The sequence below is a fragment of the Leucopleurus acutus genome, assembly GCF_964270905.1.
Source record: "Leucopleurus acutus genome assembly, chromosome: 8".
Taxonomy (NCBI): domain Eukaryota; kingdom Metazoa; phylum Chordata; class Mammalia; order Artiodactyla; family Delphinidae; genus Leucopleurus; species Leucopleurus acutus.
In genome coordinates, this window is record NC_139151.1 from 24,455,934 (window position 1) to 24,483,345 (window position 27,412).

A 27,412-nucleotide genomic window follows, 5' to 3' on the forward strand; every position below is an offset into this window, starting at 1 on the left:
GTTTGTTCTTCTTTCTCTAGATCCTTTAAGTGTAAGGTTAAATTGTTTATTTGAGAATTTTCTTGTTTCATGAGGTAGGCTTGTACTGCTATAAACTTCCCTCTTAGGACTGCTTTTGCTGCATCCCATAGGTTTTGGATCATCGTGTTTTTGTTGTAATTTGTCTCTGGTTATTTTTTGATTTCCTCTTTGATTTCCTCAGTGATCTCTTGGTTATTTAGTAACGTATTGTTTAGCCTCCATGTGTTTGTGATTTTTACAGTTTTTTCCCCTGTAATTCATTTCTAATCTCCTAGTGTTGTGGTCAGAAAAGATGCTTGATATGATTTCAATTTTCTCTAAATTTACTCAGGCTTGATTTGTGACCCAAGATGTGATCTATCCTGGAAAATATTCCCTGTGCACTTGAGAAGAAAGTGTAATCTGCTGTTTTTGGATGGAATGTCCTATAAATATCAATTAAATCTATCTGGTCTATTGTGTCATTTAAAGCTTGTGTTTCCTTATTAATTTTCTGTTTGGATGATCTGTCCATTGGTTTAAGTGAGGTGTTAAAGTCCCCCACTATTATTGTGTTACTGTCGATTTCCTCTTTTATAGCTGTTAGCAGTTGCCTTATGTTTTGTGATTCTCCCATGTTGGGTGCATATATATCTACAATTGTTATATCTTCTTCTTGGATCAATCCCTTGATCATTATGTAGTGTCCTTCCTTGTGTCTTGTAACATTCTTTATTTTAAACTCTATTTTATCTGGTATGAGTATTGCTGCTCCAGCTTTCTTTTGATTTCATCTGCATGGAATATCTTTTTCCATCCCCTCACTTTCAGTCTGTATGTGTCCCTAGGTCTGAAGTGGTCTCTTGTAGACAGCATATATATGGGTCTTGTTTTTGTATCCATTCAGTGAGCCTGTGTCTTTTGGTTGGAGCATTTTATCCACTTACATTTAAGGTAATTATCGATATATATATGTTCCTATAGACTATTTTCTTAATTGTTATGGGTTTGTTTTTGTAGGTCCTTTTCTTCTCTTGTGTTTTTCACTTAGAGAAGTTCCTTTAGCATTTGTTGTAAAGCTGGCTTGGTGGTGCTGAATTCTCTTAGCTTTTGCTTGTCTGTAACGCTTTTGATTTCTCCATGGAATCTGAATGAAGTCCTTGTTGGGTAGAGTAACCTTGGTTGTAGGTTCTTCCCTTTCATCACTTTAAATATAGCATGCCACTCCCTTCTGGCTTGTAGAGTTTCTGCTGAGAAATCAGCTGTTCACCTTATGAGAGATCCCTTGTATGTTATTTGTCATTTTTCCCTTGTTGCTTTCAATAATTTTTTTTTTGTCTTTAATTTTTGTTAGTTTGATTACTATGTGTCTCAGCGTGTTTCTCCTTGGGTTTATCCTGCCTGGGACTCTCTGCACTTCCTGGACTTGGGTGGCTATTTCCTTTCCCATGTTAGGAACGTTTTCAACTATAACCTCTTCAAATATTTCCTTGGGTCTTTTCTCTCTCTCTTCTCCTTCTGGGACCCCTATAATGTGAATGTTGTTGCATTTAATGTTTTCCCAAGGTCTCTTAGGCTGTCTTCATTTCTTTTCATTCTTTTTTCTTTTTTCTGTTCCGTAGCAGTGAATTTCACCATTCTGTCTTCCAGGTCACTTATCTGTTCTCTGCCTCAGTTATTTTGCTATTGATTCATTCTAGTGTATTTTTCATTTCAGTTATTGTATTGTTCATCTCTGTTTGTTTGTTCTTTAATCCTTCTAGGTGTTTGTTCTTTAATTCTTCTAGGTCTTTGTTAAACATTTCTTGCATCTTCTCAATCTTTGCCTCCATTCTTTTTCTAAGGTCCTGGATCATCTTCACTATCATTATTCTGAATTCTTTTTCTGGAAGGATTCCTATCTCCACTTCATTTAGTTGTTTCTCTTGGGTTTTATTTTGTTCCTTCATCTGGTACATATCCCTCTGCCTTTTCATCTTGTCTATCTTTCTGTGAATGTGTTTTTTGGTCCACAGCCTGTAGGATTGTATTTCTTCTTGCTTCTGCTTCCTGCCCTCTGGTGGATGAGGCTATCTAAGAGGCTTGTTCGAGTTTCCTGATGGGAGGGACAGGAGGTGGGTAGAGGTGGGTATTGCTCTGGTGGGCAGATCTCAGTAAAACTTTAATATGCTTGTCTGCTGAGGGGTGGGGCTGGGTTCCTTCCCTGTTGGTTGTTTGGCCTGAAGTGACCCAACACTGGAGTCTACCCGGCTCTTTGGTGGAGATAACAGTGGACTCTCGGAGGGCTCACGCCAAGGAATACTTCTCAGAACTTCTGCTGACAGTGTCCTTGTTCTCACAGTGAGCCACAGCTCCCCAACCCTGCCTCTGCAGCAGACCCTTGCAAACTCATTCTATGAGGCCACCATCACCCTGATACCAAAACCAGACAAAGATGCTACAAAAAATGAAAATTACAGGCCAATATCACTGATGAATATAGTTGCAAAAATCCTCAACAAAATACTAGCAAAAGGAATCCAACAGCACATTAAAAGGATCATACACCATCACCAATTGGGATTTATCCCAGTGATGCAAGGATTCTGCAATATATGCAAATCAATCACTCTGGTACACCCTATTAACAAATTGAAGAAGAACCATATGATCATCTCAATAGATGCAGTAAAAACTTTTGACAAATTTCAACACCCATTTATGCTTAAAAACTCTCCAGAAAGTGGACATAGAGGGAACCTACCTCAACATAACAAAGGCCATATATGACAAACCCACAGCAAAAATCATTCTCAATGGTGAAAAACTGAAAGCATTTCCTCAAAGATCAAGAGAAGAAAGGATGTCCACTCTCAACACTATTATTCAACATAGTTTGGGAAGTCCTAGTCACGGCAATCAGAGAAGAAAAAGAAATAAAAGGAATACAAATTGGAAAAGATGAAGTAAAACTGTCACTGTTGGCAGATGACATGATACTATACATAGAGAATCCTAAAGATGCCACCAGAAAACTACTAGAGCTAATCAGTGAATTTGGTAAAGTTGCAGGATACAAAATTAATACACAGAAGTCTCTTGCATTCCTGTATACTAATGATGAAAAATCTGTAAGAGAAATTAAGGAAACACTCTCATTTAGCATGGCAACAAAAAGAATAATTTACCTAGGAAGAAACCTACCTAGGGAGACAAAAGACTTGTATGCAGAAAATTATAAGACACTGATGAAAGAAATTAAAGATGATGCAAACAGATTTAGAGATATACCATGTTCTTGGATTGGAAGAATCAATAATGTGAAAATGACTATACTACCCAAAGTAATGTACAGATTCAATGCAACCCCTATCAAATTACCAATGTCATTTTTTTACAGAACTAGAACAAAAAATCTTAAAATTTGTATGGAGACAGAAAAGACCCCGAATAGCCAAAGCAGTCTTGTGGGGAAAAAACGGAGCTGGAGGTATCAGACTCCCTGATTTCAGACTATACTGCAAAGCCACAGTAATCAAGACAAATGGTACTGGCACAAAAACAGAAATATAGATCAATGGAACAGGACAGAAAGCCCAGAGATAAACCCACACATCTATGGTCAACTAATCTATGACAAAGGAGGCAAGGATATACAATGGAGAAAAGACAGTCTCTTCAATAAGTGGTGCTGGGAAAACTGGACAGCTACATGTAAAAGAATGAAATTAGAACACTCCCTAACAGCATACACAAAAATAAACTCAAAATGTTTTAGACACCTAAATGTAAGACCAGACACTATAAAACTCTTAGAAGAAAACCTAGGAAGAACACTCTTTGACATAAATCACAGCAAGATCTTTTTTGATCCACTTCCTAGAGTAATGGAAATAAAAACAAAAATAAGCAAATGGGACTTAATGAAACTTAAAAGCTTTTGCAAAGCAAAGGAAACTACAAATAAGATGAAAAGACAACCCTCAGAATGGGAGAAAATATTTACAAACAAATCAACGGACAAAGAATTAATCTGAAAAATATATAAACGGCTCAGGCAGCTCAATATTATAAAAACAAACTACCCATTCCAAAAATGGGCCGAGGACCTAAATAGACATTTCTCCAAAGAAGACATACAGATGGCCAAGAAGCACGTGAAAAGCTGCTCAACATCACTAATTATTAGAGAAATGCAAATCAAAACTACACTGAGGTATCACCTCAGCCCAGTCTGAATGGGCATCATCAGAAAATCTACAAACAACAAATGCTGGAGAGGGTGTGGAGAAAAGGGAACCTTCCTGCACTGTTGGTGGGAGTGTAAATTGATAGAGCTACTATGGAAAGAGTATGGAGGTTCTCTAAAAAACTAAAAATGGAATTACCATATGACCCAGCAATCCCACAACTGGGCATGTACCCAGAGAGAACCATAATTCAAAAAGACACATACACCCCAATGTTCATTGCAGCACTGTTTACTATAGCCAGGTTATGGAAGCAAGTTAATGCCCATCGACAGACAAATGGATAAAGAAAATGTGGTACACTTATAGAATGGAATATTACTCAGCCATAAAAAGGAATGGAACTGGCCCATTTTAGAGATGTGGACGGCTCTACAGACTGTCATACAGAGTGAAGTAAGTCAGAAAGAGAAAAACAAATATCGTATATTAACGCATATCTGTGGAACCTAGTAAAATGGTAGAGACGAACCAGTTTGCAGGGCAGAAATTGAGATACAGATGTAGAGAACAAATGTATGGACACCAAGGGGGGAAAGCGGCGGGGGTGGGGGTGGGGTGGTGTGATGAATTGGGAGTTTGGGAATGACATATATACACTAATACGTATAAAGTGGATAACTAATAAGAGCCTGCTGTATAAAAAAATAAATAAAATTCCCCCAAAAAAGAATTAGTTCCAGGTGCTATGGTAAAGGTCTGTATGGGTAGAGTGAGGCTTGAGAGAGTGTGTCATCAGGCGGGGATGAATCACATGGAGAGGGTAAGGAAAGTGTTCATATGCAAAGTGAGCTGAACCTTTAGAATGAAACCCTTGTCTTTAAAAGGTTTAATATCAACAAGTTTACAATCTCATTAGAGAGTCCAAATTTAAAATACATGAAAAAATAGTGAATAATTTGGCATTAAGTTGTGTGGAACTGATTAATAGATCTAAAAGCTTTTGGAGAAGTAGTGTAGGTAAGTTGGAGTAGGTGCATAGGGAAGGTATAAAGGAAGTAAAGTTGAGCCAAGCCTTAAAATGAGCAGGATATAGATAAGTACAGTGGAGTAGATGGGTGAGCACAAGGCAGGGAAAGAGTCTAAGCAGACAGAGACCATAATGAAACCAACTGACTGGGGCAGGTTTGGAGGGATAACACGGTCAGATCAAGATGGGGCTTTAGAAGTAGGCAGTTTGGGGATTGACGTAGAAGGTGATGTCCTTTCTCACATATTCCTGATCCTAGAGGAGTGGGATAGGGAGGGTGGGAGGGAGACGCAAGAGGGAGGGTATATGGGGATATATGTATACGTATAGCTGATTCACTTTGTTATACAGCAGCAACTAACACAACAATGTAAAGCAATTACACTTAATAAAGATGTTAATAAAAAAGATCATTGCTCTCTATCCAACTGCTACCATTAAAAACCAAACTGATGAGTATCTCTCTAGCTGGGAGGCTGGGCAGGAGGTTGTCAGGTTTACCAAATACTAAGGATGAAAATGGCTGCTTGGAGCTGGCTGAAGGAGCCTGTAAAACAACCCGTTGAGAATTATTTTTACTTTAAAAACACTAAGTTTATAGCCCCACAGAAAGTGCCTCTGTGGTTTCCAGGGCAACCCCAATGCCTTATAAATTTCTCAGTATAAAACTTCAATATAAAAATTTCTCAACCATATTCCCCTTTGTGCCATAACCCAGGGCTGAAACATGCCTGGGTGCTGATGTCCCTGGTGGTCATTCAAAGTTCTGAACACAGCCTCTACTTCTATCTCCCCTTTGCTCTGGCCATCTTATCTAGTCTCAGGATTTTGGCAATCATCTTTAAGCAGATGACTTCCTAATCTACTTCTCCATCCATGTGTCAAGAATTTCTGGTCCCACATTTTTCACTTTTGCTCAGTACCTCCATGTGGATAAATTGCAGGTACCTCAAACTCTTTATGTCTAAAACTGAACTCCTAATCTTTTTACAAGCCCTATGCTTCTCCTATAATCAAAAAGACTACACTCCTTTCAGACACTTCTCTTGAAACCTTGCACAATCTTTGTGCCTCTTTCTTTCTTAACTCTCATATCTAATGAGTTACCAAGTCCACCCAATATCTTTGGACTCCAAGCCTCGTTTCTATTCCCAATTCCACTGCTTTAGTTCTGGTCCTCCTTCCCCTTTCTCCTGCATCAGCTTTCCAACCCAACAGTGCCCCTTGCTACCACCCTCACTCTACTCTTTCTTACCTACTGCTGCCAGAATCGTCATCCCAATATTCAGCTTCAACTTTATCATTGTCATCCTTAAAGCCTGTGTTGACTCCTTACACAGTGGAGTCCACATTCTTACACAGTGGAGTCCACATTCTTCAGCATGGCATTCATAGTCAGGGCTCAGCCTTATTTACTCTTTCCATGTCCTATGCCCTACCTCAGTGGTTTTTCAACCTTTTTAATTATTGTCCCCCAAGGTGTCTTTTAAGGGTTTTATTTTTTTCTTAATCGTCCCTCTCATGAAATTTTAATGCCATAGGTATACTGTCTGTTTATACACTGGGTGTATATCTGTACTTTCCATTTAAAAAGTAAGATGTTTTTACCCTCCAAGAACCAATTTTTGCTCCACCAGGGGCAATATTGCCCCTATTTAGAATTCATACTCTAGCCAAAACACATCTTTTACCAATCCCTGAATATGCCCCTGTATTTCCTAGCTTCCAAGTTTTAACTCACTTTGGCCATTAGCCAGAGGAGTAGAGGAATTATGAGAAGATTCCTAGAGTGTACTTCTGCTACTCAGTGCACTGTTTCCCTTGCCTAGAATAGACTCACACATCTCCTCCCACTACCCTCCATTTCTTCCTATTGAAATATGACTCTTCATGTTGCAACCCAAGTACCATTTCCTCCCCTGAAGCACTCAGCTGGAACTAACTTCTTCCTTCTGTGCTCTAATAGAACTTACTTTATACATCCATTATGTTCTTCTTTGTTATGTAGTCATTTTTCTATTTGTGTTATCTCCTTCACTGTATTATAAACTTCCTAAAGACAAGGACTATCTTCTTCACAGTGTATAGTGCTTTCATATAGTAGGCACCATTACATGTTATTTGAAATCAATTCACTGCTACACCAGGAACAAAATAAGAGCCTACCTGTGCACACATTTAAAAAGTTCCATATGTATGCTGAATAAATGAACACACTAAAGAGTAGAAAAAATGGACATCATAAACAAGACACATTCCTAAACCATCATTAACACAGAGATTATTTATAAAGAAGTTCTGTGTGTTGTACAACATTGGTGAACTGAATTAATTCCTGCTTCATAGAAATAACAGATGCCCACAGAAGTTAGTTAAAGCCTACCTGCCTAGACATGTCTTAAATAAGTATGATCAAGGTGAGTAGAGGATCCAAAGGCCAAAACATAATAGCCATTTTTGACAAATGTTTTTGTTGCAGATAGAAAATCTTTATTGTGCTTATTCACTATGAAAAGAGATGATACATGTGGAAGCACATTTTAACTCTTAGTAACCATCACCACTACATACTATGTGACCACATTAAGGCTATGGGACAATAAAGTTGTTCTGATGAAGCTATTTGTGTGTGCAAAGTGAAGCCAAAAGAAGCAAAATGTTTTCTGAAAAAGGCTGGATAATTTTTTTTCAATCCTATCAATCTTTAATGCATTTAAGTGCTGAGGAATCATTCAGTGGAAATGGACAGAGTTCTGTTATAACAGTTTTACTCAATTCTTTTTGGATGACCACAACAAAAGCAACAATGATTGCAATTACCAAACACGAAACACACTCATACTATGTCATAATATTGACATTCAATCCAGTAATCCTCCACTGTAACAGCTCCTTTACTTTGCAGTGAAAATTGATTTGTATATTTTTTGCCTCTGAGTCCTTGTGGGATTTTTTTTTTAATTCAAACAGAAAGTCACAAAAATTATAATCATCTTCATCAGTTCACTCAGTCCCATGTAATTAATTTTTTTTATCTTGATCTTTGGTTAGCACTTTATGAATTCATCAGTTTTCTATTAGAGTTCTGAAAATGCTTATTCATTCAGTTCAGCAGTATAGTCAGTTACCAGAAACTTGTCTTTTCCATGAATTCCTTGAGGATAGAAACCCTTTTATAGGAACATTTTTGCAAAAGCATCAGAGTATACCCAGAACTGTCTGTAAATGACAAAAGACTTAAAAATGACCATGGTTAAAGATTTGATGAAAGTTCATAATAATGCAATTGACAAGGAAATTTAGTTATTTCTGAGTTATACATTTTAAAGTATGGATAATTTTTTAAATGTATATTTATAAATATATTTAGAAATTTCCATCATATCTTGGAATAGTACTTTCTAGGGAAAGCTATTTCTGTGGTTTCATAAGATTACATTCTACCTTAGAGGATTAGGTGTTTTAAAGTGGCACTTTTTTAAAAAAATTTATTTATTTTATTTATTTATTTTTGGCCGTGTTGGGTCTTCGTTGCTGGGCACAGGCTTTCTCTAGTTGCAGCGAGCGGGGGCTACTCTCCATTGTGGTGCACGGGCTTCTCATTGTGGTGGCTTCCCTTGTTGTGGAGCACGGGCTCTAGGCACGCGGGCTTCCATAGTTGTGGCACGTGGGCTAAGTAGCTGTGGCTCGCGGGATCTAGAGCTCAGGCTCAGTAGTTGTGGTGCACGGGCTTAGTTGCTCCGCGGCATGTGGGATCTTCCCGGACCAGGGCTCGAACTCGTGTCCCCTGCATTGGCAGGCGGACTCCCAACCACTGCACCACCAAGGAAGCCCCTAAAGTGGCACTTTTATTACTTCCCTGAAACAATTTATTAAGAAGATTATCAAATCTTATAGAAAACTACAAACAGGTGCTTTTTACCATCCTTTGGTCATGTCTTCTGTTAAAATACCATAAACGGCTTTGTGTTTGTTTGATTTTTCTAAAGTCCGAGAATGCCTTCTGTGGACAATGAGTTGGGGGTATCTGAGGGATGGGAGACTCGACAAATAATTTATTTCCAAGGATACACTAAATTCAGCCTTGGGGCCTGGTCTGCCTACAGCCAGCTGTATAGTAAATTCAATCCTTCCGGGTCTTTCTAATAGGCTAACCCTTTTGCCAGTTCCAAAGCTCCTAAGCGCAATTCTATTTCCTATAAGCTCTTCTTTGGAAAGGAGGATTAGTCGTGAAACTGTCTCCCTTTCACTCCTGCTAGTCAAGTTCAAGTTTTGTGGGCAAACAACAGCCAAAATAAATACGCTAGAGCCAATACTGAAGCCTCTGCCTCACGAGCAAAATTACATAGGATCGTCAACAAGTCTGATAGGGGGTGGGGGAGGGAAGGGAGGAGCGTGGAAGGGGCCGCCCCTTTGGAATGGGATTGGTTCCCTCTCTCCCTTCAGCCGTTCATTTTGCATCTCGGTTGGATAGGCTGAGAGAAATATGTCATTGAGAGCCCTGTAGGTGTGGGCTGTTCCCTAGGTTTGTGGTTTTAGATTTTCAAACGGGAGGACTTATCATTGGCTATAGTATCAAGTTCCTGAAACTGGTCTTCTATAGCTTGAAAAATGTCATTGTAACAGGAAGCGCCAAGAGCTTAAGTGTTAATTCACACACAGTAGAGGATATGACGAAAGTTCCTCAGGGGTTTGATTTCAGTTTCCTAAATGAAGAAGAAGCCAGGAAGATCCTTCAGGTGCTGGAAAGAAATGAGGAGCTACAGAGGGCAGAGAAGGACAGGATCAGGTACCGAGCTAATTCCTTTTTCCCCTGGGTCTGGGCCACAGTGGGGGGCGTCCGCGGCGTCCCCCGAGCCCGGCGTGAGTGGAGGAAGGGGTCGAGCTTTTGTGGGGCACCTGTCCGAGGCTCGGGGACGCTCAGCGTTCGTCCGGAGCGCGCGGCCCGGCAGGGGGAAATCTGCAGTGAGTCTCTCTTGAGAACGTTGGGAGGCGCTGCTGGTGCAGACACGGCCTTCCGGGCAGGCTGGACTGCGAGCTCAGGTCCCGCAGCGTAGGGCGCGCCCCTGCCCTCGCCGCGCGGGAGCGTGCCTTGGCGCGTTTCTTCTCAGAGTGGATCCTGCGCTGCGGCTCCGGCCCCAGACCGGGACACGTGGGCGGCAATCGCCGCAGGGGGTCCAGGCTGGGTGGTGGATCTCTCAGGTGTCTCCTAGGCTGCCACGTGGCGCGGGCCAGGTGGGCCCATGAAACGGGGTGGGGAGCTCAGTCCTGCCCGCGCGCATCCACGTGCTTACAGAGGCCTCCGGGTCGTCCACTCTCGCCCAACACACTCTTCCTCTGCCCCAGAGAAACCTCCCTCTCCATCCGACGCGGGCAGTCAGCGAGGCCCGGGAGAGCTGGCACCTCACTGGAGGCCAAGTGTTTCCCACCCCAAGGGCTGGAGTTCGAGGAACTTGCCAAATTGTGTGGAGTGAACCCAGCTGGGACTGGGCCGCGTGGGGTGTCTAGAATGGTTCGATCCCCTTGTGTGTGGCGCTTGGGGAAGAAGTTGCTGCGGAATTTCCCCCTTGACCTTACTGTACAGTGTTGGAGGTGAGGGATTAGTTACCAGGAAATGAAATCCAGAGATCATTGCCTGAGATGTAAAGTAACCAGTTTTTCTGCTGGGGAAGTGTGGGATAAGTCTTGGAATGAATTAAAGACTTTCTCACCAATCCTGGAATAAACCCACCCAAGGCCTCCAGTGGACTGTGGAAGAAAATTTAGGGCATCACTCTCAGACCAGAAAGTGTGGCACTGATGGAATTTAGAAAGCCGTTTTGTTTGTGAACAACTTCTTGGTGATCTAGGTTCTATGTTTCCACTTCCTTCCAGGCATCCTACTTACCCCTCACCCCCCAAACCCCCAGGGAAAAAACCTCCAAAGATACTCTTCACATAGGGAAACCCTAGCTGGTTTTGTAGAAGCGATTAAAACACACTGGGCCCAAAACCCTGTCTTCTCTCCCCACCCCCTACCCCCCAGATATGACTCTTGTGGGGAGAAGTGAATATTTGAAGTTTGAGGATGTGTATTTCACGCCATCATACTCTGCCTTTAGAAAAATAGGCTCCATAATTTCTTCAAACTATGCAGAAATATGCCCTCGTGAGCACAGTATGTCCACACCCACATACACCCAGGAGCATGTGCCCACACGTATGCACGTGCAGTGTACACAGGCACACCCAATGTTGGGAAGCAGAGCTTTAGAACTGCATGCTTGCCTTGTTGTGTTTTCTCTATAGCAGCTCATGGTGCCTGTGGCAGCTGACTTTAGGGGGAACTACACTTAGATGGCAAAGGCCATTGGGCTAGGCCTTAGAAGGAAGGCTAAAACACATTTTCTGATTTCATGGCACTCATATCCTATCTGGAGCATCAGCAAAAAAAGCCATAATGCTAAGACAAAAATCAATACTGTTATGATAGGAATATTGGCATTATCAGAGAGGAAATTTAAAATAATTAAGATTATTTACTCAGGCACAGCATTTTTTTCTGCTTTGTTTTTTAAAAAATCTGTTTAATAAAGGTCTGAAGCAGAGAAAAAAAATCAATACTGTTAACTATTAAACAAACTTTGAAAAATAATTACCCCAGCAATTTTTTAAATGTCACCACTAAAGTATACAAATAATTTAAGGAAAGCAGACACTTGAGCTAAATGCTCAAGGCAATTATTTCTAGTACTTTGTTTTCCCCTGGTTGATTCCTGTGTCTCACTATCAAATACCTGTCCCTGGATAGCAGTCTCCATGGGATTGCTCTGCTCACCAGCTCACGTGCATTGGTTTTAGAAGCAGATACTGGCATGCAGAAAAGTCCTGAGATGACATGCCAACTTAGCTCTTCTGTTCATTTTTGATCATCGTATTTTCCTAATCAAGTCAAGACACGTGACTTATAAATCAAGAGTATTATTTGAGAAAAAATACAACAGTGCTAAGAGACTCTCAGAGGTCTTTTTACTATACTGAGAAACAGTCTTCAGATCTCTTAATTAGGACAAAAAGGGAAGGCACTGGCCTCCCTGGTGGCGCAGTGGTTGAGAGTCCACCTGCTGATGCAGGGGACACGGGTTCGTGCCCCGGTCCGGGAAGATCCCACATGCTGCGGAGCGGCTAGGCCGCTGAGCCTGAGCCTCTGGAGCCTGTGCTCCGCAGCGGGAGAGGCCACAACAGTGAGAGGCCCGTGTACCAAAAAAAAAAAAAAAGGGAAGGGACTAAATGCAGAAGCTTGGAAGGTTTGCTGGTTAGGGCCTATCTGTGATAGGCTTGAGCTGTCTACAAGACAACTAAGAAGAAGTATCCTACAGTTAGAAATATAGAACTACAGTATCATGCAAGGCCAGAGGTGTCCAGAGGTGGATGTTAATGGCACAGAACTAGTTGAGTTCACCATGCAGGAGACCATAGCCCCACCTGTAGAAATGAGCTTCCCCCGATCTTCCTTCATCAGTACCAGAACTCTTTGGCTCCAGCTTACTGGGAAAGTATTCACATTAAATATTATAATGTTTCCAATATATGAAGAGTTTATTCAGATTTTTAAGAAAAACACCAAGATTCAAACTGATGAATAAGCAAAGATAGAAAGAAATCATTCACACTAGAAGATATCAAAACAGTAAACAAAACATATGGGAAAATGTTCACCCTAACAGTAAAAAAAAATAAAAAAGAAAAAATCAAAGTAACCTCAAGATATCATACTGCACCTTTAAAAATAACTAAAAAGACTTGGTGAGGGTTGAAGTGAAATGGATAGATTCTGTATATTGTTAGTGGTATTGTAAGTTGAATATCATCCTTTTGGTGAACAATACTGCAACGCCTGTGAAGATATGACTTGCCCTTGACCCAGTTATCCAATTCTTGAATGTTACTCATTAGTCGGAGATTGAGGTGGAGAAAATGACCACACCAACATTTATTAAGTGCTGCCTTTTTAAGTAATAATAGTAATTACTGTGATAATAATAATTGCTAACATTTATTGGTCCCTTACTGTATACTAGGCACTGTATTAAACATGTTGTGTATTTTTAATTAATCCTCTCAATAACCTCGTTAGGTACACACTTTAATTTCCATTCCACAGAGAAGGAAACAGCTTAAAATTGTTGAGTATCTTGTTCAAGTTAAGCAGCAGAGCTAGAATTCAAATCCAGATCCATCTCAAAATTATTTTACCCATCAGCATTGACTAATCTTCACAACCATCCCTTGGGGTGAGTATTATTAATGACTTTGTACAGAAGAGAAACTGAAATTTAGCAAGGTTAAGGAACTTGCCCAAGGTCACACAGCTCGTAAGTGGCAGAACTAGAATTTGAACCCAAATCTATCTGGCTCTAAAAACCTGTATTCTTTCCACTATACCATATTTTTCCCTGAGGAAACAATTTAGTAGAGGAAAAACAAGACATATACTCTCAGATATTGCAGTGTTACCTATAATAGCAAAATAGTGGAAAATTTCAAATCTAAGTAAAAGTCCAGTCATTACAAAGGACAATTATGAAGACATCATTATGTCCCATCCAATATGATATTTTAGTTCTATATTTCTGACTACCTTGGTTTTGTAGACACCTCAAGCTTGTCATGGATGCAGCTGTGGAAAAATGTGTACGAGGCACTGTTCTGTGAAAAAGCAGAACACAAAATAGTGCTTATGTTATTATTTCAGTTTCTTCTGGACATCTGGGCATGTGCATAGCAACTAGAAGAAAATAGCAAAAATCTGTGCTTCTCTAGGGCCTGCTGCAGCTCCTGGCCCATGGTGAACAGTCAGTAAATGTTTGCTGAAAGGCATGGGCTTGCCCTGACAGCTGGGGGCTGGGCTCTCCTGCCCTCAAACCCAACACTGCCAAGATAGGATATCAGACCTGGGGGTAAGGATGCTTGGTAGTCTGGGCAGGAATGCCGGACACATGCTTCCTCCTAAGGCTCTGGGAAGGCAGATGAGGGGAAAGATGTAGGATTTCATGGCTAAGAGAAGAGGGAGACCTGGGTCACAAAGGTTTCTGTCTGTATAGGCCCCCTATAAATACTTGATGAAGGAATTAATGGTCAGCACTGGCTGGAGTCAGAGGCTTCTGCTGTCCCAACTTCTCTTCCCATTTCTCAGTCTCTGTTTGTTTCACCTTCTTCTCATCCCTCAATACCCTCTGCCCAGTTACATGGGATTTCTCCCTCCTTTGAACCCTGTAATGGACTATAATCACTCTGTTACATTTATCCTCTTCTGTCCTGTCAGTCTGGGATCTGAGCTACAGAAATTCTCTGAGAGCCAGTTAAAGAAATGGAAATACTTAAATTACAATCTGTCAGTTATGCTTCTTTTTGGATTGTGGAAAGGATTTTGCCTGGAAGTATTCACTTGGTCATGACTTTTTAAGCCATGTACAGTCTGTGGTTTTAGCTACAGTGAAGAAAAATGGCTGAGAGTTTGAATCACGATTGGCAGGTGAAAAATTTCCCCTTACTACTTCTATCACATCTTGGAGGAAATATATATGTGTGTGTGTATACATATATATACACAAATACTATAGATGATAGATAGATAGATAGATGGAATAAAATCTGAAAAGCATCTTACTTTTTACAAGTCTTTGAAAAACACAACTACCTACCTATAACCCCCACCACCCCCATCTCATAAGTGTGACTGAAATAGAAAGTACCAAGAGATTATATCAACTAGTCAAGCTCACAGAAGAGATATCAATAAATCAAAAATGTTTATTTTTCCTATTGCAGAAAACTTATAAAGTATAAGATGTTACAGCACCAGGTGTAATTAAGTTGAAAAATGGCATGTCTAGATTTAGACTATCTTTGCTCAGTGGCAAGATTGCAGCCCAGGAGAGTTTTCTAGAACTTAGCTGTTTCGATTGATTTACACTAGTGTACTTGAGCTGTGCCTCAGTCCTGAGGGGGACTGTGCATATCAAAGTAGTGAAGTGATCGGTAGCTGGTGGAAACTGCAACATCCTGCGGAGATTAAAAACAAGATACACAAGTCTCCTGTCTCTCATAGGCTTTCTGCCTGCCCTCTCCTCTTCCAGCTGGTGAAATTTGCCTCTGGCTAGGATAGACTTTCAAGAAACTTTGGATGCTTATTTATTGGGCATCTACTCTGTGCCAGACACTGTGTTGGCCCTGAGGATACAGCAAAGAAATTCTGCCCCAAATGGCTTTAGTCTATGAAAGTTTTTGGTTGGTGGTTAAGTCCTCTAAGATGAAGACTTCGTACAAATGTAGCTTGCCCTCATGGAGCCCTGCGTGGCTGGGGAAGGGACTGTGAGAACTGCCTGGAGGTCACAAGAGTGCCCTATAGGCTGGAGTGTTCTGATAATATAACAAGGAATGGGATCAATATCATGGATCTCTGAGGCGTCTGCACTTTTCAGTAACATCCAATTTAGTTAATTCCTTTAAACTGAGGGGAGAGCTTTCTCTCAGACAAATTCTCCCGGCTAGTTACTCCTTGGATTGGTCTCCAAGGAGACCAAAAACAGATCAGCACATACACAGTGAGTCAGTACAGCCTTGGCACCTGGGAAGGGAGTCATCATCAAAGGAGAACAAGCATTGGTGTCCCAGGAAGGGAGGTATTTAATCTTTACTTTTAACATGGACATTCTTTACTTCTGGTCACTGTGCCCTTTTCTTTAATAATTAAAGCAGATGTACAATGTATGTACACACAGGCTGTTTTAGTTAGCACAAAATTCAAGTTTACTCATGTATAAGCCAGAATGACTTCCCTGTACCTCAATATGTGAAATTTTCTTTTATTGCTGTTTTTTTTTAAAAAAAGCATATATGTATTTTGTAAGGATATACTGTAAACTATTAAGATGGTTATCTCTTGGATGTGATATTTAAAGGAACTCTAACCATTTTACTATTATTTTATTCCTTAAAATTATCACGGATTATTTTTTAATGATTATTTCTTTTGATAATAAAGAAATGCAAAATAACTCTTTTTCCTTCATAAATATAACTTTTAAAATATTTGTCTTAAAAATATCTGAATATTTTTCTGCCCTTTTCTTTGTAATGTTTTATACATTTTGTAATGTTAATGTATTTATGGGTAAGTTGGTTTCTCTGCATCAATCTCAAGTTCTTTGTGGTCAAGGATTATCTTAGGGATGGAGAGCCTCACACACCTAGTAGGTACTCAGTTCCTAATTAAGTGGACTTTAACTTACTTCTGTGAGGGAGTACAAAGTGAGGGAAGGATAGATCTGGGGAAACCATATGAAGGACAAAGAAGGTCAGATTAAGGTTAATCAGAAAATATTCTTCTTCCTGTTAGCACATTTGGGTTTTAAAACTGAGAACGAGTTGGCTAAGAGCCTTGCTAAAGCGATTCAGGTCCGTTTTTCTGCAGTTAGTTACTGCACAGGCCATAATATTGAGGGTCTAGGTTCACTTCACTCTCCTGCTCAGGAATATTTCCTTATTGGCGTTGCCAATAGCCCTAATTAAAGGCTGTACTCAAAATATCAACTTGGCATACCACAGGAGCCAGCTTCCTAATTCCTCTGTGTGTTAGACTTTCTAATGATGAAAGAGGAAATCAGGGGCTACAGTGACCACCAAACTCCCCACTTCCCAAAGAAAAGTTGTGGTGTTTTATATTTATATCAAGTTTGCCTTGGTTTCAATTTTAAAACAATGCATTTAATGGTAGTTGAAGGAGGGAAGGGTCTGATCTGGTGTGGGGAGAGAGTAACCTGGCAACCACTGCTCTGTTCTTCAGATCTGTTGAAAAGATCTGTCCTCCAGGTATCTAGAAGGGCCATGCTCCCTCTGAAGGCACTTGGGAAGAATCTGTTCCAGGCCTCTCCTAACTTCTGGTAGTTCCTGGGGTGGTGGCAGTGTAACTCCAGTCTTCACATGGCATTCTCCCTGTGTGCATGTCTGCCTCTGCTGTCCAAATTTTGCCCTTTCCATAAGGACACCAATCATACTGAACTAGAGCCCACCCTAATGACCTCATTTTATCTTGATTACCTTTGTAAAGACCCTATCCCCAAAAAAGGTCATGTTCTGAGGTACGAGGGGTTAGGACTCCAACATATCTTTTTTGGAGGACACAATTTAATACATACCAGTAAGGCTGGTTCAATGTTTTTAAATAAATTACTGTAAACCACTATATCAACAGTCTAAAGAAGAAAAACACATGATCATATCAGTTGATGCAGAAAAAGCCAAGATAAAACCTCTTGGCAAGGAAGAAATAGAACCTAATAAAAGGTATCTACAAAAAACTTACAGCTAACATCATATCTAATGGTGAAAGACTGCTTTTCCCTTAAGATTGAGAACAAGACAAGGATGTACAATCAATCCTTCCGTTCCTATTTAACATCATACTTGAGGTCCTAGCAAGGCAAAGAAATGAAAGGTATACATATCAGAAAGGAAGAAATAAAAGTATCACTATTTGCAGATGACATGATTGTCTACAAAGAAAATCTCCCCAAAAACCTATCAAAAAAATCCTAGAACTAATAAGTGAATTTAGCAAGGTGGTAGAATACAAGATTAATACACAAAAATCTACTGTGTTTCCATATAATAACAATGAACAGTTAAAAATCTAATTTTTAAAAAATTTTATGAAAAAACAAAGGAACTGAGTAGACAAAACAATTTTGAAAAAAAGAAGAAAATTGAAAGAATCACACTACTTGATTTTAAGACTTACTATAACATCACAGTAATCAAGCTATCATAGTAGTTGTGAAGGGAAAAACATATAGTTTGATGGAACAGAATGTAGTCCAGAAATAGACCCCCAAAATATAGCCAATTGATTTTTTTACAAAGGTATGAAAGCAGTTCAATGAAGGATAGTCTTTTCAACAAAACGTGTTGGGATATTTGGGCACAAGGCTAGAAACATTTTCATCACCCCAAAATTAAACATTAAATAGTTACTCTTCGAAAGACAGATACCATATTATATCACTTATATGTGGAATCTAAAATTTGAAACAAATGAACTTATCTACGAAACAGAAACAGACTCACAGACATAGAGAACAGACTTGTGGTTGGTTGCCAAGAGGGAGGGGGTGGGGGAGGGATGGATTGGGAGTTTGATATTAGCAGATGCAAACTATTATATATAGAATGGATAAACAAGGTCCTACTGTATAGCACAGGCAACTATATTCAATATCCTGTGATAAACCATAATGAAAAAATATTAAAAAGAATATATATGTGTGTGTATGTATATATATATATATATATAACTGAATCACTTTGCTGTACAGCAGAAATTAACACAACACTGTAAATCTACTCTACTTCAATAAAATAAATTTTTTTAAAAGTTACTCTTCATTCCTGCCTCCCTCCAATGCTGGCAACCACCAATCAGCTTTCTGTCTATATGTATCTACCTATTCTGAATATTTCATATAAATGGAACCTTTCATATAATACATAACCTTTTGTGTCTGCTTTACTTAGCATAATGTTTTGAGGTTTATCTACTTTGTAGCATGTGTCTGTACTTCATTCTTTTTTATGACTGAATGATATTGCATTGTATGTACATACCACAATTTGTTTATCCATTCTTCATAAACATTTGGGTTGTTTCCACCTTTTGGCTATTGTGAATAGTGTTGCTATGAATATTTATCTACAAGGGTTTTGAGTACCTGTTTCCAGTTCTTTGGGGTATATACCCAAGAGTGGAATTACTGTGACATTTGGTAATTCTGGGTTTAACTTTCTAGGAATCATCAAAACTGTTTTCATCCACACTCACTTTCATATAATTGTGACTGTACTGTGTATATTTTTGTTTGTGTAATATCTGACATAAAAATAACCCCTTCAAATTAAAGACTCTTAGTCAACATTATTTTTTGTGGCTGCATACTATTCTGCTATATGCATTTTATAATTTAATTAATCATTCCAGTATTTTAGGTTCTTCAGTTTTCTCTTATTCTTTTTGTTTCTCATTGCTATTGTTAACGAGTCCAAGCTCATACTGCTTGCTGCACTACAGGCCAATAAATTGAGAGACAAGTTGTTGGGGCAAGGAATAGCGACTTTATTTGGAAAGCCAGCAGACCAGGAAGAGGTGGACTAGTGTCCCAAAGAACCATCTCACCCAAGTTAGAATTCAGCCTTCTTTTATACTAAAAGGGGAGGGGATGTGGCTGGTTGTTGCAAACTTCTTGGTGCCAGAATTCTTTGTTCTTGCAACTGTCCATTTAGGTCTGGTCACGATGTTCTTGAGAATGGGCTATCCTGTATATTTCAGGCTCTAGGCAACATTCTTGTACAAAAGGTTCAGAACCAGCATGACTAAGCACTGGCAACAGAGCACACAGGTTAGAGCTAAAGGAATAGATTCAATATGGAGTCAGGTTTGTTCTTCTCTGTTACACTATGTTAAATAACACCAGGACAAACATTTGTGCTTACATCCTTAATTCAATTTAAACTGTGTCCCTAAGGTAAATTCCACAATGTAGAATCATTATTTTATAATATAAATACTTGCTAAATTCATGATACCTGTTACCAACTTGCTCTTCAAAAATGTTCTACCAAACACTGACTTGACTTGCAGCGGAAAGCCTCCTATTTTACCATACCCTTCCCAGCCCTGGATCGTATTATTATTATTATTATGTTTAATCTTTGCTAATTTTGTAGGCTAAAATATTCTTATAATAGATTTATCAATAATTTCTGACACTGTGGTTATAATAAATTTTAACTTTTTTCATATGTTTACTATTTATTTACATTTCATGATTTATGAATTCTCTCTTTATACCTTTGCCCATTTATATTTCAGAATTTATATTCAGAATGCTTGTTGTCACAAATAACAGATCTAATCATGGCTTTAATGACTTGGGAATAAAGTTTTCTGACATAAACAAGATATCTAGAAGTAGGCGACTGCTAGCTGGTTTAGTGGTTTAGGATGTCAGGTTGGTGTCTTTGCAATGAAAAATGGCTGCAACTGCTCCAAACATTACATCCATGTTCAAGGCAGGGAGAGAGGGGATAGGGTGGAGCCAACTGCATCTGTCCCCTTTATTATGAAAGTAAAAGTTTTGCCAAATGCTATCCCAGCACACTTCCCCTTATGTCTCATTGACCAGAACCAGGTCATAAAGCCACCCTTTGCTGCAAGGGAATTGAGAAATCAAGTAATAGGATTTAAATGTTAGGCTTAAATCATTCGTGATCCATCCCCTGGGGCTGCACACTTTGCTGCCCACAGCAAAACCAAAAAGGAGGGGAACTAGGGGGAACGGATTCTAGAAGGCAAAGAGCACTATCTGACACAGAGTCTCAGTGTGTTTTGGGTTTTTTATTGCTTTATATATTTCTCTATACATTAAGGAAATTGACTTTTGTCCTACTTATTACAAATATATTTCCCAGATTTCAGTTTGCACTTAACTGCTATTTATCTGAGAAAAGGCTTTTTTTTTCCTATTTATATAATGTACTAAGTTTAATTTTTTTTGTTTGTTTTTTAGATTAAAAAGTTCTTCCATTTAGAAATTAGATCGACATTTACCTCTAGTTTTTAAAATCTTTTTGAAAATTTAACTTTTTAATTGATCAGATATGTATTTTACCTATAAGGTAAGTTAATTATATAAATTGATTTTTTTCCCAAATAACTAGCAAATTGTCCTGGTACCACTTATTTCCATCTACTTCTAGGGCCCATGGTTATTCCTTTTAGAGAAAGGACTATGGGACAAAAAAACAATATCAACAACAGCAAAGAATTGATGAGGCAAATGCTGCAACATCAGCTTTCATGAAACCTAAGAAGGAAATTGCAGGGAAAAGGCTTTAGTACTGAGAAGTGTGATTGTTTGTTATACGTTTATCAGTGCACATAGTTAATGGATCGTGTTTCAGTTTCCTTCCTCTTTCCATTTTCTATGACAGGTAGCAAACCTAATTGAGAGTAGACCTCAATTATCTCATCCTGAGATATCCATCAAGTGACCTGGTTGTCATTTAGATCTGGTTCTTTTCCTAGTCAAACAAATACCTTATTAGGGGGGTATAAGTTTTTAACTTACAACAAAATTAATTTGCTTTAAAAGGATAAGTGATTAACAGGATTACTAGACAAACAAGCAAACAAAATTAAAATCACATATGTTTTGAGTTTAATGTTTACCATTCACAGGGGAACAGGTAAAACTCTTCAGGAGATCATTGCTTATCACTCAGGGTCACACCAGGAAAACAGAAACTACTGGGTATTTAAAACAGAGTGTAGTGCGGTGAATTGGTTAGTTACATGGTGATAAAAAAAGGGAGAGAAACCAATCAGGGGACAGTGAGGCTGACCAGAGATTGGCAGCTGCAGGGAGCCTGGAGGCAGTGGTGCACTGATAACTGGTACTCCTAGAGAAAAAGCCTTGATTTGTAGCATTGGCTAATTTCAAGCTAGAAACAGTTTAATAAACAGCTTGTAAAATTCCTGAATATTTACAATCTGCTCTTGTAAACCAGTACAAGCCAGCTGTAGCACACCACTGGTTAGAGAGGAAAAGGGAGCAGGTGGTGTTAGCCAAGCCCTACAGGCTAGGGTCCCCCATGAGAAACTGGGACCATGGCAGGCCTGTCTGGGGATTTGGAGACGTGGGAGAGACAGTCACTGCCAGAAGTTCTGCATGAGGCAGAGAGAGGGAAGAGGAGAAATACCCTGACTTTTCCCTTCCAGCCCTCCAGTCTTTTGCCAGTGTCTGGCTGAAGCCAGCTGGAAGCATCTAACTGGTAGTGAGAGCCTGGGAAATGCAGCTTACAGGGGTCATCTCCCAGCAGCACAGAGCAGAGCAGGGAAGGGACAGTTTCTTGTCCTCTTTTCCCTTCCATCCCTGTTGTTTTCTTCTGTCGTCCTTTAGATTCTACTTTTTCTCACTGCCCAGTCTTACATTGCTAAGGCTTTGCTTCCCTGCCAGAAAATTGTCTTGAGTTTTCTTTCCAGTTATCCTATACTTATTGTTCCTGCTCACTCTGCTCTTTTACAGTTTCTGTCTCTTGCTTCAGCACCTTTTGGGAGTGGCCCTATTCTGCTCTTGCTTCTCTGTGCTGCTGCTTCTCCCCACCTTTCTGGATATTCTTCCTATGCCATGGTCAGCCTCCAACATGCTCAAGTTAGTCAGGGTCTTTGGGTGGAGAGGAAGAGTCTCACTCAGGACACTTTAGATGGAGAGGGCTTTGCAGAAAGGTTACCTGTGGACTGAATCTGGAATTTGAAGGACTTGGGAAACCAAGACAACTCTAGGGACCAGCTACTCTGCTTGCCTGGCACAGCCCACACTGTTCTTCTCCTAGGATGCCTTTGATTCCCTCACTTCATGCTGCGGCATATTTCAACTGGCTGACTCTTTATACATTCTCTGGTCTGATTCTGGTGCTCATGGCCATTATGCTAGGTCACCTGATGCCTCTCTAGCCAGCCTGTGAATGGGCTGCCCTAGGATAAGGCATCCAATCTGTAGCACCTCCTAGGGAAAACTTATTGCTGGATATTCTAAGTGGGGGCCGTAGACCATCCAGTTCAGCTCAAGATGATACAATATTGACTTGGCAGGCACTGAGATTCACCTGTCCAGGAGGGGGTTGCACTTGGGTTCTTTGTACTCACACTGTCTCTCCTTTCTGTAAGATACCTGTGCACTAAGATACATTTGATGTGTCTGCTTGGCTTCTGTGATGACAAGTCTTGGACTGCAGGCTCTGCAAAGACAGAGATTCTCAACCCTGGTTGAAATGACAACTACCTGAGGAACTCTCAAAATGCCCGATTCCATGCCCCACCCTGACATTCCAGCCAAATTGGTCTGTGATCAGGTTGGGCATGGGTGTTTTTTTAAAGCTCCCAGATGACCTAATATGCAGTAAGGGATCCCATCTTGGTTGCCTGGACATTGGATTGTGACTTCGCCTGTCACATCTTTCCTATAGGCCACTCCTTTACATGAGTTGAGGGACTGTTGATTTCTCAGGAAACCCTGTGGTTTGGGAAGGGAAAGCCTAGAGTGCTAGTGAAGGACAGTCCGAGAGGAATATGCCTGACACAAATGTAGAAAGCCTTGTTTCTAGTACTTTCCCACTTCAGAATTTCTTGGCAGGATCAAAAAGACCTTCTGCCCCTGGAGCTGTGTAGTCTGACAACTGTAAAAATTGCTTTTCACTTTTTGTTGCTTTTATTTTGTTTTACTGCCCTCTTAGTGTGGTTACACATAAACACAAATGCTGTAATATCCAGGAGCTTATTACATCCTGGCTGTGAACTCGCTTCCTTGAACCAAATTCTAGTCATAGGTTCTTCACATTGGCTGTTGAGTGGTTATGTTCAACGTGAGGAAACAGGACATAGCTAAAGAAGGACAACATGGAAGCCCAAAGAGTTTCTGAAAGGGTAAAGCAGCCTGGTTTCACTACAAGTTGGTCAAAAGAAAGAGAAAGGAATTAGATGTCTTTCTTTGATGATTCTGTGATTATTCAGGAATATGTGATTGGTGACTTTTTAAATATATGCAGTACTTTAAAGCTTACCATGTTCACTGGATCCTCTCAAATATCCTTTAAAGTAGAAACAGCAGATATTATTTTCTTATTTTCCCAGATGAGATATTATTATCCTTATTTTTCTCTTTTCTCAAAATGCCTCAAGACCATAGTAACGCCCAAGGGTGGATGTGAGACTAGAACACAGGACTCTGGGCCCTGTGGCACTTGTGCAGCATGTCCTGTTGCTGTACGGGTGAACCGATCCAGACACTAAGCGATGGAGGTGTGTGGAAATGTGTGGATTCAAAGGGAAGTTAATACCTGAGCTTTAAGGGAGTTAAATAACAGTTGAGAGAATGTGTGAATTGTGATCATAGATTGCTATGATGTGTGTGGGTCAGCTTGGGACCCCTGTGATCTCCGTCAGCCTCACCCCTACAGCCACACCAGATAAACTCACAGTCTAGGTGAGACTCAAGTGCTGTCCATGTGACACAGCTTCGCAACAAGATCCCCTTTTTCTGAGGCCGACCACTTGCTGTTCTGCTGCCCCTCAGTGAGCTTCCCTGAGATGCTGCTGTGATACAGGCAGGAGTGACCATGGGGCCAAGGAGTGGTGCAGACAGAATCCTCAAAGGCTCCCGGGGAGCCTGAGGAAAGTCCTAGGGGTCTTAAATAAATCCCCTAAAAAGGCAGCATTCTGATTTAAAATGCATCAGAGCCCAGATGGCAACAAAGGTTTTTCTTTTCTTTTCTTTTTTTTTTACATCTTTATTGGAGTATAATTGCTTTACAATGGTGTGTTAGTTTCTGCTTTATAACAAATTGAATCAGTTATACATATACATATGTTCCTATATCTCTTCCCTCTTGCGTCTCCCTCGCTCCCACCTTCCCTATCCCACCCCTCCAGGCGGTCACAAAGCACCGAGCTGATCTCCCTGTGCTGTGCGGCTGCTTCCCACTAGCTATCTACCTTACATTTGGTAGTGTATATATGTCCATGCCTCTCTCTCGCTTTGTCACAGCTTACCCTTCCCCCTCCCCATGTCCTCAAGTCCATTCTCTAGTAGGTCTGTTTCCTTATTCCTGTCTTACCCCTAGGTTCTTCATGACATTTTTTTTCTTAACTTCCATATATATGTGCTAGCATACAGTATTTATCTTTCTCTTTCTGACTTACTTCACTCTGTATGACAGACTCTAGGTCTATCCACCTCACTACAAATAGCTCAGTTTCGTTTCTTTTTATGGCTGACTAATATTCCATTATATATATGTGCCACATCTTCTTTATCCATTCATCTGATGACGGACACTTAGGTTGTTTCCATCTCCGGGCTATTGTAAATAGAGCTGCAATGAACATTTTGGTACATGACTCTTTTTGAATTATGGTTTTCTCAGGGTATATGCCCAGTAGTGGGATTGCTGGGTCATATGGTAGTTCTATTTGTAGTTTTTTAAGGAACCTCCATACTGTTCTCCATAGTGGCTGTACCAATTCACATTCCCGCCAGCAGTGCAAGAGTGTTCCCTTTTCTCCACACCCTCTCCAGCATTTATTGTTTCTAGATTTTTTGATGATGGCCATTCTGACTGGTGTGAGATGATATCTCATTGTAGTTTTGATTTGCATTTCTCTAATGATTAACGATGTTGAGCATTCTTTCATGTGTTTGTTGGCAGTCTGTATATCTTCTTTGGAGAAATGTCTATTTAGGTCTTCTGCCCCTTTTTAGATTGGGTTGTTTGTTTTCTTGTTATTGAGCTGCATGAGCTGCTTCTAAATTTTGGAGATTAGTCCTTTGTCAGTTGCTTCATTTGCAAATATTTTCTCCCATTCTGAGGTTCTCTTTTGGTCTTGTTTATGGTTTCCTTTGCTGTGCAAAAGCTTTGAAGTTTCATTAGGTCCCATTTGTTTATTTTTGTTTTTATTTCCATTTCTCTAGGAGGTGGGTCAAAAAGGATCTTGCTGTGATTTATGTCATAGAGTGTTCTGCCTGTGTTTTCCTCTAAGAGTTTGATAGTTTCTGGCCTTACATTTAGGTCTTTAATCCATTTTGAGCTTATTTTTGTGTACGGTGTTAGGGAGTGATGTAATCTCATACTTTTACATGTACCTGTCCAGTTTTCCCAGCACCACTTATTGAAGAGGCTGTCCTTTCTCCACTGTACATTCCTGCCTCCTTTATCAAAGATAAGGTGACCATATGTGCGTGGCTTTATCTCTGGGTTTTCTATCCTGTTCCATTGATCTATCTTTCTGTTATTGTGCCAGTACTATACTGTCTTGATTACTGTAGCTTTGTAGTATAGTCTGAAGTCAGGGAGCCTGATTCCTCCGCTCCGTTTTTCGTTCTCAAGATTGCTTTGGCTATTCGGGGTCTTTTGTGTTTCCATGCAAATTGTGAAATTTTTTGTTCTAGTTCTGTGAAAAATGCCAGTGGTAGTTTGATAGGGATCACATTGAATCTGTAGATTGCTTTGGGTAGTAGAGTCATTTTCACAATGTTGAGTCTTCCAATCTAAGAACATGGTATATCTCTCCATCTATTTGTATCATTTTTAATTTCTTTCATCAGTGTCTTATAATTTCCTGCATACAGGTCTTTTATCTGCTAAGGTAGGTTTATTCCTAGATATTTTATTCTTTTTGTTGCAATGGTAAATAGGAGTGTTTTCTTGATTTCACTTTCATAACTTTCATCATTAGTGTATAGGAATGCCAGAGATTTCTATGCATTAATTTTGTATCCTGCTACTTTACCAAATTCATTGATTAGCTCTAGTAGTTTTCTGGTAGCATCTTTAGGATTCTCTATGTATAGTATCATGTCATCTGCAAACAGTGACAGCTTTACTTCTTCTTTTCCAATTTGGGTTCCTTTTATTTCCTTTTCTTCTCTGATTGCTGTGGCTAAAACTTCCAAAACTATGTTGAATAAGAGTGGTGAGAGTGGGCAACCTTGTCTTCTCCCTGATCTTAGTGGGAATGGTTTCAGTTTTTCACTATTGAGGATGATGTTGGCTGTGGGTTTGTCATATATGACCTTTATTATGTTGAGGAAAGTTCCTTCTATGCCTACTTTCTGCAGGGTTTTTATCATAAATGGGTGTTGAATTTTGTCGAAAGCTTTCTCTGCATCTATTCAGATGATCATATGGTTTTTCTCCTTCAATTTGTTGATATGGTTTATCATGTTGATTGATTTGCGTATATTGAAGAATCCTTGCATTCCTGGAATAAACCCCACTTGACCATGGTGTATGATCCTTTTCATGTGCTGTTGGATTCTGTTTGCTAGTATTTTGTTGAGGATTTTTGCATCTATGTTCATCAGTGATATTGGCCTGTAGTTTTATTTCTTTGTGACATCCTTCTCTGGTTTTGGTATCAAGGTGATGGTGGCCTCGTAGAATGAGTTTGGGAGTGTTCCTCCCTCTGCTATATTTTGGAAGAGTTTGAGACGGAGAGGTGTTAGCTCTTCTCTAAACGTTTGATAGAATTCGCCTGTGAAACCATCTGGTCCTGGGCTTTTGTTTGTTGGAAGATTCTTCGTCACAGTTTCAATTTCAGTGCTTGTGATTGGTATGTTGATTT

The 27,412-nt window shown here is 39.9% G+C and overlaps 1 protein-coding gene across 1 annotated transcript in view; it reads left to right on the top strand.

Annotated features, from left to right (window-relative positions):
* Positions 1-9,837: 9,837 nt before the first annotated feature.
* The window catches only part of EXPH5 (exophilin 5), a 73,613-nt gene continuing 56,038 nt past the window's right edge, over positions 9,838-27,412 (top strand). Inside the window, exon 1 of the mRNA XM_082845740.1 lies at positions 9,838-9,988. Coding sequence (XP_082701866.1) covers positions 9,870-9,988 — 119 coding nt within the window. The 5' untranslated portion in view covers positions 9,838-9,869. The remainder of the gene's footprint in view (positions 9,989-27,412) is intronic.